This window comes from Sus scrofa, chromosome 16, assembly GCF_000003025.6.
Source record: "Sus scrofa isolate TJ Tabasco breed Duroc chromosome 16, Sscrofa11.1, whole genome shotgun sequence".
Taxonomy (NCBI): Eukaryota; Metazoa; Chordata; class Mammalia; order Artiodactyla; family Suidae; genus Sus; species Sus scrofa.
This window is the reverse complement of record NC_010458.4, coordinates 73,026,814-73,044,306: the sequence shown is the minus strand read 5'-3', so window position 1 is coordinate 73,044,306 and position 17,493 is coordinate 73,026,814. Positions and strand designations below refer to the sequence as shown.

General features: G+C 45.1%; 1 protein-coding gene across 1 annotated transcript in view; it reads right to left on the bottom strand.

Moving 5' to 3' along the window:
* Positions 1 to 17,493, bottom strand: part of SEMA5A (semaphorin 5A) — a 539,522-nt gene that overhangs the window by 291,668 nt on the left and 230,361 nt on the right. Inside the window, 1 exon segment of the mRNA XM_021076851.1 lies at positions 4,387 to 4,486. Within this exon segment, the coding sequence (XP_020932510.1) occupies positions 4,387 to 4,486 (100 nt within the window).

Here is a 17,493-nt window from a genome sequence, read left to right as displayed (position 1 = left end):
TTCACCATATTTTCTACTTCTCTAAATGAAAATGCCTGAGCTCCATCACTGAAAACACAAACACTATTAATTTTTAAAGAGGCGTAGGTAAAACAGGATATGAATATCAAGGCTTTTAAAATAATATGAGCGAGACTGTGCCTCTTGGAAAATGGGCAACTTAAGGATCCTTCCAGAAGCGGCATCACCTCCCCTACTGCATAACCACCAATCGCCTAAGGAGAATGGGGTCTTTTCTGGGTTTTGTTTTCTTTTGCTTTGCAGCAGGAGAGCTTCTTTTTGCAAAGAAGCAAAGGATTTTTAACTGAATTCAATATCAGGAACATAAAGTATCACCGGTAAAGTGAAATTATCCAACAAATGGCTTTACAATGTCTAGTGCTAACCATAACAAAACCAAAAGTGCATATATATATATATGCATAAGGTGGCATATGGAGGTTCCCAGGCTAGGTGTCCAATCGGAGCTCCAGCCGCTGGCCACAGCCACAGCCACAGCGATGTGGGAGCCGAGCTGCATCTACACCACAGCTCACAGCAACACCGGATCCCCAACCCACTGCTCGAGGCCAGGGGTCGAACTGGCCTCCTCCTGGATACTAGTCGGGCTCATTACCACTGAGCCACAACAGGACCTTCCGCCACCACTCATATATTTAAACCATTACAGAGTTCTTACACATAACCCCGCTATCTAAACTTCTTTTGCTAGGTCGAGCCCTCCCAAACAGGAATCTGAGGGTTAGGTTATTTTTAAAGTTTTATAACTGGCTCACACTCCCTCTCAAACTTTCTGAGCCTAATCCCACTAAGTATCCTCGGTAAAATTGCTTCTCTCCATGCTCAGTGATACCTGCCAGAAATGCATATGTACACTTATGCCAAAACCTGCTGATATTCGCACAGCTTCCCCACCACTGCATGCTTAGAGGGTGTCTGTGACGATGGCAGTCTCGTTTCAAGGACTGTCTTATTTAATCCTCACAACAGCTGAAAAGAGTAGAAATAACTATATCAATTTTAAAGATAAGAAAATAAGATTCCGAAATAGGCTGAAGGTCATGCAGTTAAGCAAGTCCATCTACCCTTCTCTATCTTTCTTTTCTTTACTGAGTGTCTGTGATGCACCACGTCCTGTTCTAGAATAGGAAATACAGCCCAGGCTCCTGGGATTGCTTATCAGAAACTCAAGTTTAACCACACACCCTGGGCTTTTAGGTGATAAGCCTGGAGATCCTATTTCTTCCAGTCACCAGGCTGTATTGCATGTTAGCTTGACTCAGTGGCTAGTCCAGTCCCTCCCGTGGCTGGGCTGGGGCTGTGGTGAAATGAGATGGATGGAGACTTCAAGGACTCTGGGATGGAGCCCCTCCAGGGATGCTGGGATGGACTCCTCCAGGGTATAGGCAGGCGTGTGGTGCTGCCCTGTTTGTGTGGTGCAAGGACCTCCAGAAACCATGGAGAGTCTTTTGAGTCAAGCTCAGAGGAAAATGGTTTCCAAAGTCCTTTAGAATCGACTGAGACATGCAGGACACAGCTATACCTGTTGAGGTCATATTTGCACCTGCTACCCCAGCAGGGAGGCCTCTTCCCCCTCAGCTAAGAATGAGAGTCCATTTTCCATAAGGACTGGCTTTGAGGTTTAGAGACTGTTACTCCCTGTGTCCTTGCCCACATATGTATCTGGAATAAATTTACTACAACCTCAGCCCCCCTGTTCCGTAAGTGTCCTACACATATATAAACCAAATCCTGGAAATATTTATGGTGAATAAACATACATTTGGAGAAAAAAAAAAAAGACATATATCTTTGAGCTTATACTTGGAGGAGAAACTGTACATTTTAGAGAAGCAAAGAAAAGAGAGACACACCCTCTACTATCTGGTAAGTCCCCAAGTGATGAGGGGGAAGGGGAAAGTGAACCATGATGAGAAATAATTCAAAAAGTGCAGGAATGAAGACAGATGGGCAGTGAGCTCACGGAACTGTGCAGAGCAAGGAGCATATCAGCCCAGATCCAACGGAGGACCCTTGGGCCAGACCCTTACAATAAGAATCTCACCAAGTGGATAACTGGGGATGGGGGTGGGGTAGCTAATACTCCATGAAAGCAAAAGAGGTTATCAAATCCTAGAGGCAAGAAAGAGGACAGCTGATAGTTGTGGGCCACATAAGTAATTCCACATACATAATGCCTGGGCAATGTGAGGATAAAAAAGATGTGCGTCTCCATAGGATGTGGGACCACAAGCCAGAGGTCCAATGGGCCACAGCAAAGAGCCTAGTGAAACCAAGTGAATCCAGATGACCCCTGCAGAAGATGCTATTTCTCTCACATAGCTGAAGGCATACAAGTCGTAGTAGCTCCAACAGAAGCTACTGGGGGGAGATACTTTTTAAAGATGACTTTGGCCATGGTATGCAGAAGGAGGAGAAAGTCTTAGGGCCAGGAGATCAGTTAAAAACCCCTGCAATGTACGGCCCAGGCTCCAAAGATGGAATTCAACGGAAATCAGCATCAGAAATTCCCCCTGCAGTCCCAGTGGGCTGGAGTGAGCAAAAGTACCCACCCCGGCAATGCTCACCCTCAGTGTCCACCCAATAAGCACGAAAAGAGATACAGGTGACACGTTAAGTGCCCGGAACTCAGCCAACGTCTGTCTACACATTCAAAGCTATGAATGTACAGCTCGAGTCTTCAAGGGTTGGGCAGATGGACAAGGTCTTCTTAGGGCCTTAGAGCAAAAGCAGGGATTCTAGAAACAGTTCGATGTTTGTCCAGAATTCCCTGAGCCCAAGTCTGATTTAGCTTCTCTCGGTCTATGTGGAAATCCCACACCCTCTCTTGCTATGAAAGGTATGTTTCATAATCAAGTGAATTTGGCCAAAAAAGATACGTGCACTCTTCTGCACATTCCCTGAATGTCAGAAGAGTCCAAAACTATAATGGGCCTCTTCATGTTATTCTATCATGTTTCCTGAGAGATGACTATAAAATGTTTTTCAATTGTTTTATGACAGTGGAGTTACAATAGTCTGTTGATTTCTGCTGCACAGCAAAGTGACCCAGTTATACATACACATACATTCTTTTTCTCACATTATCCTCCATCCTGTTCCATCACAAGTGATTGGATATAGTTCCCTGGGCTGTACAGCAGGATCTCATTGCTTATCTACTCCACATGCAAGAGTATGCACCTACTAACCCCAGACTCCTACATCATCCTCAAAACACGCTGGCAGGATAGGTGACTTGAAGGCAGGAATTGTGCATGTTTTCTAAGGAAGTCATGGTAACTAAGGGGACACAGCCCAAGATCGGTGCCGAGTGTGTTTGAGTGGCCTCATTGTCTAGCTGGAAGGTCAGGTGCTGACCTGCACATTCTTCTTAAGAGAGACAAAAAATAACAACTCCATTGGGAGTTCCCATTGAGGCTCAGCCAGTGAAGGACCCAATGCGGTCTCTATGAAGATGTGGGTTGGATCCCTGGCCCCCCTCGGTGGGTTAAAGGAGCTGGTGTTGCCGCAAGCAGCAGTGTAGGTCTCGCTGCTGCTCTGATTCAGCCTCTATCCTGGGAACTTCCCTATGTCGCAGGTGTGGCCTTAAAAAAAATTAAAAAAAAAAAAAAAAACCTCCACTGAGTTCTCAGTTGACTGCTAAGTGGCCTAAGAGAGGGCACAAAGAAAGGTAGCAATGGACGTTGAGAATGGACAGTACGGGGTCTTGATCGCTGGAATCGTGCTGAAGAATGTAGACAGAGTTGAGAACACGGTTTCTGGAATGAAACTGGCTCCGAAGCCTGGGTCCATCTTTTGTTGGACATAGCCACTGTGTGCTGGAGCAACACAGTCCTCCATTCTGCCTCAACTTCCTCGTCTCTAAAGCAGGGTGGTGGCAATACCTACCGCGGGGGTTTCACAGAAGGGGGCAGAAAGGAATTAATTCACATTAGAACATATGCACACTGCGGTATTTGGAATGACTGGCCAACAAGGACCTGCTTATACAGCCCAGAGAACTCTACCCAATAGTCTGTGATGATCTATGCAGGAAAAGAGTCTGAAAGAGAACGGATGTGTGCACACGTATAAACGAATCACGTTGTTGTCCAGCAGACACGATCACAACCCGTAACTCAGCTCTAGCTCAATAAAGCGTGAAAGAAAGAAAAAGGACAGCTCCTGGTACAGGAGGGACTTGCTATAGGGGCAGTAGTCATCCTAGTAGTAGCAGCCGTCATGACGCTTTTAGATGGAATTTCAGCCTTAGGTGAAATCTACTTAGCGCTTGTAACGATGGCAAAGAAACTCACACATAACTGCACAGATGTGAAACGAAATCCGAAAGTATCTGCAGTGGCAGAACATAAGGTCTCTCACCTTGCTCCTACAACCAGTTCTTTCTGTCCTGGATCAAATGTTAACTGAGAGAAATCCACAGCATTCTTCGCTCTGAACTCCCGTAACCAGGGGCCAATTTCTAAATAGGAAAAACAAATAAATAAGATAGAAATGAATGAGTGTTTCCTCCGGGGGCCGCAGAGATGCACATCAGGTAGCAAACATTACACTTCGGGGAGGATTTGAAGGTTCCCCCCAACGTGAGCCTTTAGGGGCCCCCAGAGCTTCCATCAGGATGTCCCCTAATCCACCCTGAGAACGTGTGAAACAGAGGGCAGCCACCCCTTAGCAAGCGAGCAAAGCCTCAATGCTTGGTTGTGATGCACAAGCCAGATGTGCATTTTCCTTTTGGCTCTGGACTGGGCAGAAAATAACACAGCATTCACAGATCATCAGAGGAACAGTGAATGCAAACAAGACCATGTCCTGTGCGACTTGCCGGGAAGGGACCGAAGACTTGGAAAAATCACCAAAGCCCTCGGTGGGAACAAGGACAAACACAGGCGCCCCCTTTGCCTTCCTTCAAAGTGGATGTTCCATTTCCCTGTCCTTTGGGTTTCTAATTTGGCCCCAAGATCCCACTTGTTAAGCATTCATCCTTTCTAGATGAGAAATCCAGTTACTTCCAGGCCTCATTTGCATTTTTTTTCTAAGGGAAATCAGGAAGCAGCCACTCTTCAGAGGCAGGATTTTTTTCTTTTTTTCTTTTTTTTTTTTGTGTGTGTCTTTTCTAAGAACTCACCCGCGGCATACGGAGGTTCCCAGGCTAGGGGTCTAATCAGAGCTGTAGCCACTGGCCTTCGCCACAGCCACAGCAACGCTGGATCCAAGCCGTGTCTGCGACCTACACCACAGCTCACGGCAACGCCGGATCCTTAACCCACTCAGCGAGGCCAGGGATCGAACTCGCAACCTCATGGTTCTTAGTCGGATTCGTTAACCACTGAGCCACGACGGGAACTCCTAGAGACAGGATTTTTTTACAAGCACTGTTAATTCCTATTCAATGACCTCCAGCCTAGAGTCTGATTACTGTATCAGGACAGTATTTGAAGAGGGAGAGAACTCTGCTTTGTGAGCCATTTTGGCAACTTTCATGAGCACCTTTCTGACACTGAGAAAAATCTTCAGGAGTCGCCTGCCAGTTGGGCTGAACCTTATCATTATCCTTGACAATTAACCATGTGATCTGATTGTCTTTTTCCTTGGGTTTAATATTGTGAGTAATATCACACTGACTAAACAGGCGCACGACAGCTGTCACATCAACCCAGTTACTGGTTTGAGGGGAAAATGTGTAGCACAGATATAATCTCTTTCAACAAGAACACATGCTAAATACAGATCTAATAATGGAAATATGCCCATAGCCTGCAACATGTCTTGTAGAAAGGCCATTGTTGACATGAATGAGGCGGAGTATTCTCAAGCAACAGCTTTCTATAAGAAACAGGAATTTCCCTACTACCAGTTACCGGAGGGTGGAAATGAGATGAATGAGAAAGTTCTTTGCTTATAAGAAACCAGGGTTCATTTATATAGAGAGCTGTGTTTGGTTATGACATCTAAATATGGGAGTTCCTGCTGTGGCTCATTGGTAACAAACCTGGCTCGTATCCATGAGGATGAGGGTTCAATACCTGGCCTCCTCCGATGGGTTAAGGATCCGGCATTACCATGAGCTGTGGTGTAGGTCACAGACACGGCTCAGATCCAGCGTTGCTGTGGCTGTGGTGTAGGCTGCAGCTGTAGCTCCGATTCAACCCCTGCCTTAGAATGTCTATGTGCCACAAGTGCAGCCCTAAAAAGGTGAAAAAAAAAAAAAAGGGAAGAAGAACTCTTCATAGTGTGGTATGGTATCTTGATTCGTTTTAGTATTTTATGTAAAGTTCTTCATTGTATAAGAAGTCCATTTTTAAAAATGCTTGTTGAGAACAAAATAAGTACAAAGCCGTATCACTATACAGAACTGTTAATAAACGGTCTGTTCCACAAGTCCACAGCTCAGTTAGGAAACAAGCACTACCATCTTTAAACACAGTTTCTATAGCTATAAGAACTTTACAGGTGTTTTAGGTTTCACACCTAGAAAGGAGAGAAGACTGGGAGCTTAGGGAAGAGGAAAGGACATCTGACAATAGAGTCACGGTACAGCCCTGCCCTGGAGGAAGCATGTCAGGTGGGAGACCTAGTGCCCCCTGTGGCCATCATTGGTATTGCTCCCTCGACTCCCCAGGGGAGCCCCTGGTCAGTGTCTGTTGGGGAGCCAGAACCCTGAGGCTCTTCTGCCTGCATTGCTGACCGTGATGTCTGCAACACAGGGTACAGTACCTTAAGTGTGAAAGGCAATACTAAGTGTGTGGAAGAAAAGAGTAAGGACGAATCAAGAGAATTAAAAATGAAAGAAAAGAGAAAAAAGAAGAGCGAAACAAAAGCAATGGCAACTCAAGAAACACTGGGAAAGGTGTATTAAAATAGCATTGTAAATGATTTACTTACAGGTCCAGAGGTCTGGACTTGACCTCATCTTGGTAGCAAGGCTCTGAAAAGATTTCAAGCAAGCACTTGACCCCTTAAAGCAAACATCTTAGGAATCTGAATGGGCCATTGACTGGCAGGAAGGAGCAGGGAATGGAGGCGAGAATATTAAGTTTAAAAATGAAAAACAGGAGTTCCCGTTGTGGGCTCAGCAGAAACAAATCGGACTAGTATCCATAAGGCTGCAGGTTCAATCCCTGGCCTTGCTCGGTGGGTTAAGGATCCAGCGTTGCTGTGAGCTGTGGTGTAGGTCATAGACGTGTCTCAGATCTAGTGTAGCTGTGCCTCTGGCATAGGCTGGCAGCTACAGCTGCGATTCCACTCCTAGCCTGGGAACCTCCATATACTGTGGGTGCAGCCCTAAAAAGATGAAAAAGAAAAAAAAAAAAAGAAAAGAAAATCAATGCAATTTAGGTAGCAGCTATGAAAATGCAAAGGAGGATGCGATGGGAACACAGCTGAAGGGGGGAAGACTGGTTTTAGAGAAAGCTGATGGGTTCCGGGGTGACCAGAGAAGGTTACCTATGACAAATTTCCAGTGACTTGACGACTGCAGCGTCAGTCCTTGCTAGGCATCCCTGAGATCTCGAAGTGTCCATCGAGTTATTTGAGTTCAAAAGCCTCATCCTACAGGAGGAACCCCCGTGACCAGGAGCCCCGAGTGCATGTCTAGGGCTCCATCCCCCAAAGCTCAAGGTTCCCAGGGCCAGGCACACAAGTCATAGCCAAAGGCATCTGAGGGAAGAACAGAGGGCTAAGGGCTGACCGCCCTGTTCCAGAAGAGGAAGTAGGAGCCACATGAGACTATGAAAAGACAGGTGCAGACAAAGAGTTAACTCAATCCCGTTTCCATCTTTCTTTTCATGGAGGAGAACTGGAAAAGAGTGAACAAAAGGAACCAGGGTAAGGAAACCTCTTTCAGATTTTGGCTCCCACACTAAGCAACAGGAAAAGAGGTAACACTACTTTCTAAAATGCCTTCGACCCAGCGTTCCCGTTGTGGCGCAGTGGAAATGAATCTGATTAGGAACCATGAGGTTGCGGGTTCAATCCCTGGCCTTGCTCAGTGGATTAAGGATCCGGATCCAGCGTTGCCGTGAGCTGTGGTGTAGGTCGCAGAAAAAGCTCGGATCTGGCGTTGCTGTGGCTGTGGTGTAGGCCCACAGCTGTAGCTCCGATTGGACCCCTCGCCTGGGAACCTCCATATGCCGCAGGTGCTGCCCTAAAAAGACAAAAGACAAAAATAAAAAATAAATAAATAAAATGTCTTCAACCAATAGAAGGAGCTACATGAAGAGGGAAAATGAGTAAACATCAGATTGTTCTGCCAATATTGTTCAACCGTCCTTATTTAAGTTTCAAATTATCTTCCCCCTTAAGACTCTGTATTTTTATGGTTACAACGAGATCAAAGTTGGACCATCTGCCATCTTCTCTCTCCCCCCCTTTTTTTCCACTTCCCTGTATTTTCCTCCAGAAGGTCAGAATATCTCAACTTTGTATACTACGTGGCCTTCTATCTTACTGGGTGCTGTGAAAGCCTTGACAGAAAGCTCCTGCACCAACCCATCTCCCTAAGTGAAAACCAGCCCGCATCCAGGCCTGTGCTTTCAACTTCCGTATAAGACCAGAACCATGATGTGCCACTCACTTTTCAAAGACCAGTCCCTCTGCTTTGCTTCAATCCTGTCTCTTCCTTCCTCTTGATCCCTTCCCTAAATTACCTCTAACCCTTCCAACATTACCAAGCCTATGAGAATATGCACACTGCCTGAATTTAAAAAAAGAAAAAAAAAAAAAACTTGAAAATCTTTTTCATTACATTCTTCCATTATCACAGTTTTAAACACCCAAAGAGTATACATAATAAACTCCCAAGTGCAGTAATTATAAAGAGCTGTGGGAAGTTCCTGCTTGGTGCATTGGGTTAAGGTGTTTCTCCAGCTATAGCATAGGTCAAGGCTGTGGCTCAGAACGTCCATATGCCATGGATGCAGCCAACAAGAAAAAAAAAAAAAGGCTGCAGGCTTGGTTGTACACATTAAGTGTTGCCACCTCCTTAAGAAACATACAATCCTAATTTTGAACAAATTATTTCAGAGGTTAGATAAAGAGATAAAGCTTTTTTCTCTCCGCAGACTTGAGACTCTCATGATCTTGATAATCTTTTTTAAATTTTTTTAATTTTTTTGTCTTTTTTAGGGCTGCACCTGCCACAGATGGAAGGTCTTGGGCTAGGGCTTAAATCAGGGCTACAACTACTGGTCTATGCCAGAGCCACCGCAATACTGATCAGAGCAACATCTGTGACCTACAGAAGCTGGCAGCAAAGCCAGATTCTTAACCCAGTGAGTGAGGCATGGATATGGATGGGTTCTTAACCTACTGAGCCACAAGGGGAACTCCATGATCTTGATAATCTTGAGACTAAGGCTGGACAGGACTTTATGAAGGAAAGAAAATCATAGGCAACCCTCATTCAGGAACAGGGCTAAACGCATTCTTATGGAAATACCTACATTAGCACATGACACATGCAGGCACGCACACACTGTTTCATATGGAATAGGATTTATTCTGGAGACAGGAGAATGGCTTAACAAGTGTGACATCAGATAATCTTATGGATAGAATTCTCCACCCCAATAAGAGATTTCCATAGCAGTGTGAAGAATGCCTCAAGGCCGCTTTCTAAAGACTCAGAAAATGAGCAGTTACAGATGCCTAACAAGAGCAAGGAAAGAAGGGAGTCAAGTGAAGCAGGAGAGGAGAGAGCATCCGGGCAGATGGTGGCGAACAGGCTCACTGGGTACCAAAAAAAGGCCAGGCACAGGGAGGATGTGAGGAGGGCACACAGCAGGTGGGGAGTTGGGGACACACAATTTTCAGTAACAATGACTTCTTTTCCTATGGCTGTACCAGTGGCCTGTGAAAGTTCCCAGAACAGAGATCAAACCCAAGCCACCGCAGTGACCTGAGCCACAGCAGTGACAACACGGAGTCCTTAACCTGCACCACCTGGGAACTCCGACACTGACTTTCTTAATGCATCTCATTTCCCCAAATAATGACTTTATTCCCTCCAATCCCTCTATTCTCATTTTGCTAAAATAATCATACAAGGAAATGGAACTTCAATATGGCAGCCAACACAACCACTGTCCAAATTTAAGTCGTGATGTAGAGATCTATAAATTCAAGTTGAGTATTTTGTAACTTTCAATATTTGATATTAATCATCTTAGCTAATCCACTCATTACACAAACATGGTTGTTGAAATACGGCAATGATTTTCTGCTGCAAAATTAGCTGCGATGTTCCACATTTGCCTTCTCTTATACACAGGTATCCCCTGATTGTTTTGGAAACTGTCTATAAAAAGTATACTGGGAGTTCCCATCATGGCACAATGGTTAAAGAATCTGACTAGGAACCATGAGGTTGCAGGTTCGATCCCTGGCCTTGCTCAGGGGGTTAAGGATCTGGCGTTGCCGTGAGCTGTGGTGTAGGTTGCAGACACAGCTCAGATCCCACGTGGCTGTGGCTCTGGCGTAGGCCGGCGGTTACAGTTCCGATTGGACCCCTAGCTTGGGAACCTCCACATGCCGCAGGAGCAGCCCTAGAAATGGCAAAAAGACCAAAAAAAAAAAAAAAAAAAAAGTGTACTGTTTGCATTTTTTAAAGAACCCAGTGTTAGAGCGTCAAGAAATAATTACTTTGGAGTTCCAGTTGTCGCTCAGTGGAAATGCATCTGACTAGTACCCACGAGGATGGAGGTGGGATCCCTGGCCTCGCTCAGTGGGTTAAGGATCCGGCATTGCCATGAGCTGTGGTGTAGGTTGCAGACAGGGCTCAGATCTAGCGCTGCTATGGCTGTGGCATAGGCCAGCGGCTACAGCTCCAATTCGACCCTTAGCCTGGCCACCTCCAAAAAACAAAAAATGTTAAAAAAAAAAAAGAATTACTTTCAGGAACATGTATCAGGATCCTAAATTTGGCCTAAATAATTGGCTTATATCGATTAGAGACTAGTTGCACTGATTCAACTTAGTCTCCCCCACCACCCAAAAGAGAAAGAAAAGAAAAAGAAAAAAGAGTAAAAGCTGCTAGTCAGAAAGGCACACTTTGTAAAGTTAGTGATGGTTGTATATTAAGGAAACCTTTCAGCATCTGATAAGTAAGCATCGCAGGAGATTCTGCTGTTGAAGCACAGTTCTCGTTCAAAACCCAACAGATCTTCCAAAATTCAGAAAGGTGGCTCCACCCTGGGCTGAATGAAGCTGCAGCACTGACTGTCTGCAGACCAAGCGGACGTGTGGGCAAATGCCCGGCGGTGAAACCTCTGAGGTCAAAGGGGGGCAGCTCTGAGTAGCATCAGCTTCACTCTCCACCCCTTCCAATCTTGGTCCATGAAGGAGCCCAGAAAGCAGGACGGACGGCACAACTTCTTTGGTGAACCTGAAACTCATGTTGGAAACTGAGTCACAGGCTCGACGGGGCAGGGCTGGGGATGGTAGGTAAAGACTGTTGGAAGCGCAGCAGAGCACAGGTTGCAATGCACAAATAGAGACACGAAAGTGCAAACCAAGGCCCCCTCTTTTTAATTCTCATAAAAAGTTATATCTTGGTTTAATCTGCATCTACCACTGTACCTGGAAATATGAATAATGCTAATAATATGACTGTTGAGAAAGCAGCTAACAAAAATAGCTAATATTTAGAGAGTCTGTGTCTCTCGCTAGGTAGGTGCTATTCTGTGCACCTCACAGGTAAGATTCCTGTACTGCTCACACCCCCTCTATTACAGGTAAGGACACAAGTCTTGCCAAGATCAGCAAGAATGAGATTCAGCTCCTAGTCTGGGAGCTGCTGTTTTTAGCAGCTACACTGGACTCTTAAACTGCAGCGCATCTGAAATACAGCATCCTCTGTGACACCTTGGAAGGTAACAGCAAGAAAAAAATCAATGACCTCTTCACTTTGAACCTGAGTTTATGCCCACTGCCATATACTGTTAAGTAAAAATTGCCCCCCATTCAGTTTAAGAAATAGGGGTTCCCGTTGTGCCTCAACAGGTTACAAACCCAACAAGCATTCATGAGGATGTGGGTTCGATCCCTGGCCTTGCTCAGTGGATGAAGGATCTGGTGTTGCCCTGAGCTGTGGTGTAGGTCGCAGATGGGGCTGGGATCTAGCGTTGCTGTGGCTGTGGTGCAGGCTGGCCGCTGAAGCTCCAATTCGACCCCTCGCCTGCCTCAGGTGCAGCCCTAAAAAGAAAAAAGTAAAAATCGTGCATTTACCGTTTTCACAGTTTTTCCTAGCAATGATGATTGACGTGTCCGTTCAGATCTACGGGAAAAAGCGCTCACCGTTTTCACTTTTTAGGTTTTGTGATCCGAGGATCTTGATATAAGTAAGTAGGGAGAAAAAGTCAATAGCCATTTACTGATCTGCTTTATTGGATACAGAAGTCCCGGGATGAGAAGGCGGGGGGGACGCAAGCAGAGCAGCAAGGCTGGACTTCTCAGCAGACAAAGCCACTCGGCTGTGATGGGGCAGGGGGAGGGGAGACACGGTCTTGAACGTGCAAGAGCTGGATCCTCCCCCCCGCCCCAGAGGGCACATCTGCTGGCAGGGCGAGGTGGGCAGACGTGCAGGGTGGGTCCTGGGCCGAGCTTTCTGGAAGCTCTCCTTGCCTGACCTTTCCCCCGCATTATGAAAGGAACCAAGCTACCTCAAAGATGCCTCTTACTCTTTGAAGCTGGCACGTGCCACCCTTTTATGAGCTTCATTTTCAGCTCCAGTGTATAACATGAACCATTCCATCAATGTAATCTGAGCTAAAAATATGATTGGAAAGTAGAGGAGTGGCATTTTAAAAAGCCCTGAGAAGGATACATGGCAGGTTGTTGCCGTGTCCTGCACTGTCTCTTGACGGCTGCCGTTTTTTCCTGCCTCCCCCTTCCCCATCCGCTTTGCCAGGCCTGTTCCTCCAACAATCACAAAGAGCAAGGCAACTCAGAACAATTGCATCTGGCAGCAGGTGGGAGGCACCCCCATGCCATGCTTCACCCCCCAAAAATGACACAACCAGGCTCTCACTGACCTGAGTCCTGACTGAAAGTCTTTAAGTGATTGCAAGATTTCAGCCCCCAAACCTCATGCTTGTTGAGTGGCAGATCAAGGCAAAAACACATCATCGGGGGGAATTAATGTAAATTCACAAACATTTTATACGTGTGAAAAAAAATATATATCAGAATCATGATGTCTCTTAGCTCTACTTTTTTTTAGTACTATATTTTCAGTGTTTCCTTGGTTTCAGGAACTCTATTAGATAGTTTTCCATGTTAATAACTTATTTCATCAAATGTTCACAAGCCTGCGAGGTTAGAGCTAACATCTTTGTTGTAGGAATGAAATTTTTTTTTTTTTTTTGGTCTTTTTAGGGCTGCACCTGCGGCATATGGAGGTTCCCAGGCTAGGGGTCTAATCGGGCTGTAGCCGCCGGCCTTTGCAACAGCCACAGCAACTCAGGATCCGAGCCTCATTTGCAACCTACACCACAGCTCACGGCAACGCCGAATCCTTAACCCACTGAGCGAGGCCAGGGATCGAACCCCCAACCTCATGGTTCCTAGTCAGATTCGTTAACCACTGTGCCATGACGGGAACTCCAGGAATAAAATTTTTAAAAAATCAAAAACCCTGACATTTCTGACAAGTTCAACATCTCGCCAAATGTACCAAAGTAGGGAGTGGCTAACTGGAATTTAAATCCAGGATACGACTGAGGCAATATTTCTGTAAGGACCAAAGAAAAATCAATTTTCCAAGGAATGTATAAAGTTGCATTCATCCTTAGGACCTAGTGATACATCAGCACAGTAGCCACCACCCACCAAAAGAGAGAAGAATTGAAAAGAAGGAAATTGGTAGCAGTTTGTTTGCTTGGTTGGTTGGTTTTGGTTTTTTGTAATTTTATGGCCACACCCACAGCATATGAAATTTCCCAAGCCAAGGGTTGATTCCAAGACAAAGCTGCTACCTACACTCCAGCCGGGGCAACACGGGATCATTTTTAACCCATTATGCCAGGCCAGGGATAGAACTGGCACTTCCTCAGTGACCAGAGACCTTGCAGTCAGGTTCTTAACCTCCTGTGCCACAAGGGGAACTCCAGGAGTAGTTTTCTGATAGGAATGTTCCAGGCCAGGCAACCCACTGGGCAGGGTACAACTTGAAGAAGGAAGGTCCCGGGGCAAAGTGGAAAAAGCCAGGGCCCATCACAAGCAGCAGGGTACCCAGGGAAGAACATCACAACAGTGGACCATGTATCTCCTCCATCCTTGTGTTTCCAGGACGGGTCTGGGTTATGCCAACTAACTTTAGAGATCTGCAAGCGAGCTACGCCTTACTTCAGCTTTGTGGAAAGGCTGGAAAATATCAGGCCAAATGTGTTTCTCCAAATATATGGGACCTGAGTAATTCTAACAATCACGCCGACCCAGGAATTAGTCCAGTGAAATCAACTGGAGCAGGACATCATATTGGCCGTCCGCCCACTCACCCCTTATTTTACAGTTGATAAAACTCAGGGCAAAGAGTATGCGTGACCCCAGAGTCGCAGGTTAATGAGCGACAAAGTGGAAAACCCCCAGTCTTGCACTCTCTCCGTCAATCTATTTCCCTCCTCAGAGTTCCCTTTCGTGGCGCAGCAGAAACGAATCCGACTAGGAACCATGAGGTTGCAGGTTCAATCCCTGGACTTGCTCAGTGGGTCAAGGATCCGGTGTTGCCGTGGGCTATGGTGTGGGTCACAGACACAGCTTGGATCTGGCATTGCTGTGGCTGTGGTGGAGGCTGGCAGCTGTAGCTTTGATTGGACCCCTAGCCTGGGAACCTCCATATGCCACAGGTGCGGCCCTAAAAAGACCAAAAATTAAAAAAAAAACAAAAAAACTATTTTCCTCCTCATCACAGCACTAGGAGGACATACACCCAAGTGGAAAACCATGACTGAGCACAAAAAACTTCACAAATTATAGTTTTATTTCCTTTTTTTTTTTTTTTTTTTTTTTTTATGGGCCACACTCACAACATAAGCAAGTTCCCAGGCTAGGGATCCAATAGGAGCTACAGCTGCGTGCACCACAGCCACAGCAATGCAGGATCCAGGCTGCATCTGCGACCTACACCACAGCTCATGACAATGGCAGATCCTTAAGCCACTGAGCGAGGCCAGGGATTGAACCCACGTCTCATGGATACTAGCTGGGTTCATTTCCACTGCGTCATAACGGGAATTCCCCAAATTATAGTTTTTAAGGAACCAACATATCTATATCTAGATTTATATACTCAAACATATATTGGCAGATTCATGTATGTGTGTGTATATATATTCACGCATATATATGTACATAGATATATAAATATGTATATATCAATATACAGTTACATATATTTATAGCGTGATAACAGATACACACAGCTGTACAGATATATCTAGATACAGGCATCAGTATGTTCATTCATATATGTGTGTGTACACATGCATATTTACATAAGTTTATGTGGAGAGATATAAATACACACACACACATATATTACACGCTGAAGACCACAGTAAAGAGGAAAAAAGGGGTTTCAAAAGCTTGCTACAGGACGTGATCAACAGGTTTCACTGACGCAAACTTTCCTTTAAAATAAAACAGAAAGCAATCAATAATAACCAATTAGATAAATTAAAACATTCTATATCCATAAAAGCAAAATGATCCCACTACCAAGAAAGCATAGCATAGCTTTCATTGACACTTTCAGTGGTAAACACGACATGTAAAACACAGTATTTGGAAATGTGACAGGGCTGCATCAGATCCTTTTTGTTTTTTTCCAGCATATCTGCTCGCCTCGAGTCCAGCGTTTTCATTTTGTTTTATTAAATTTGGGGGGGGGGGTTGTTTGTTTTGTTTTTTGGAGTTTTTTTTTTTTTTCTTGCTTTTTAGGGCCACACCTGCAGCATATGGAAGTTCCCAGGCTAGGGGGTCGAATCAGAGCTACAGCTACCAGCCTACACCACAGCCACAGCAACGCAGGATCCAAGCCATGTCTGCAACCTATACCACAGCTCATGGCAATGCTGGATCCTTAACCCACTGAGCAAGGCCAGGGATCAAACCCGCATCCTCACGGATCCTAGTCGGGTTCGTTACCATTGAGCCACGATAGGCACTCCAAGTCCAGTGTTTCATCAGGTCTCTTCCTGTGTTTCTTCAAAAGAACATATAATAATCCGTTTTTCACAGTTTCACTATAGGAAAAATCCACAAACTGTAAGTCGTACAGAATATTTGTGCTCTAGAATTGGGTTCTTCCAAAATATACTGCTTCATCTTGGACAGCCTGCCTGGCAGATTTCTAAGAAACCAAAAAACTATGACAGTTTACTTGCCTTGAAGTCTTTCTGATTTGGGTCTCCTAAACTCCAACACGATTTGGAAACCGCAAGTCTCACTTTGGGCTGTGTTTTACAGCCTGGAATCCACGGGATAATATATATTCACAATGTAAGTAAACATTCAATAATTGCCGCAAATCAGTTAAATTATAGGAAAGGATGCATATGCTATTCCAAGAAGGGCAGAAGCACACAGCCTGCATCAGGGGAGCAGCTGTTAGATAAAGGCTGGCCTGGGACTTGTTTCATTCCTAGAGGGAATTTCATATGACTTTTGGACACAGCATTTCTGAGTTAGATTATTGCAGGATAATACAGAGCCAAACAAATGCCTTTGCTCTTTATTCTAGGTATATACTATAAAGGAAATCTTAGGAAACAAAATTGCAGGGGAATCAACACCTATTTCCTCACCAATTGAAATGTACTCCCTTTCTCAATCAAATGTAGGATCTGTGATTCCATGGTATCCCCAACTTTCCATTCATTTGCACGATTTTCTGGCAACACCAGAAATACTTGTTCCATCTCAGGACTGAAATGTCAGTGTTAGGTGAGAGCCAGGCTACCCTGGGTCATCCAAGAGGTCCCGAGACACACCTGGAAAGGTGTAAAGAGAAGCTTCTGGAAAACCATCAGCAATCTGGGTTTAAAATCCACCTGGCAGGGGGCATTGTCTTCTTGTTTGTTTGTAACTTTTAAGATAGTGGAAACCTCCTGTTTCATTGAACCATCTGGAGCAATTATTCCTGGTGACTGCAGGATAAGAACGAAGCTAATCAGTGGCAGGTTTTTACTGCTGGGTAACTTACACAAGAAGCAATTTCTTCTCATCCATCTATCAAGGCAGATTTTTTTTTTTAATTTAAAGGATTATTCAAACTCTTATGTAAAATGGGTAAGGCCCCAAATTTCTGGACTATGATAGGCTGTGTCCTCCAGGCTGTGACACTGTACAGGGGCGGTCCTGCTCTGACCTCTGCTTGGATTATAAGCAGCCTGCATCACCTGCAGGGAACTTTCCTAGGGCAGGTCTTAATTTTGCCTTGTGACCTGCAGCATAAGACTGTAGGCTATAAAATCT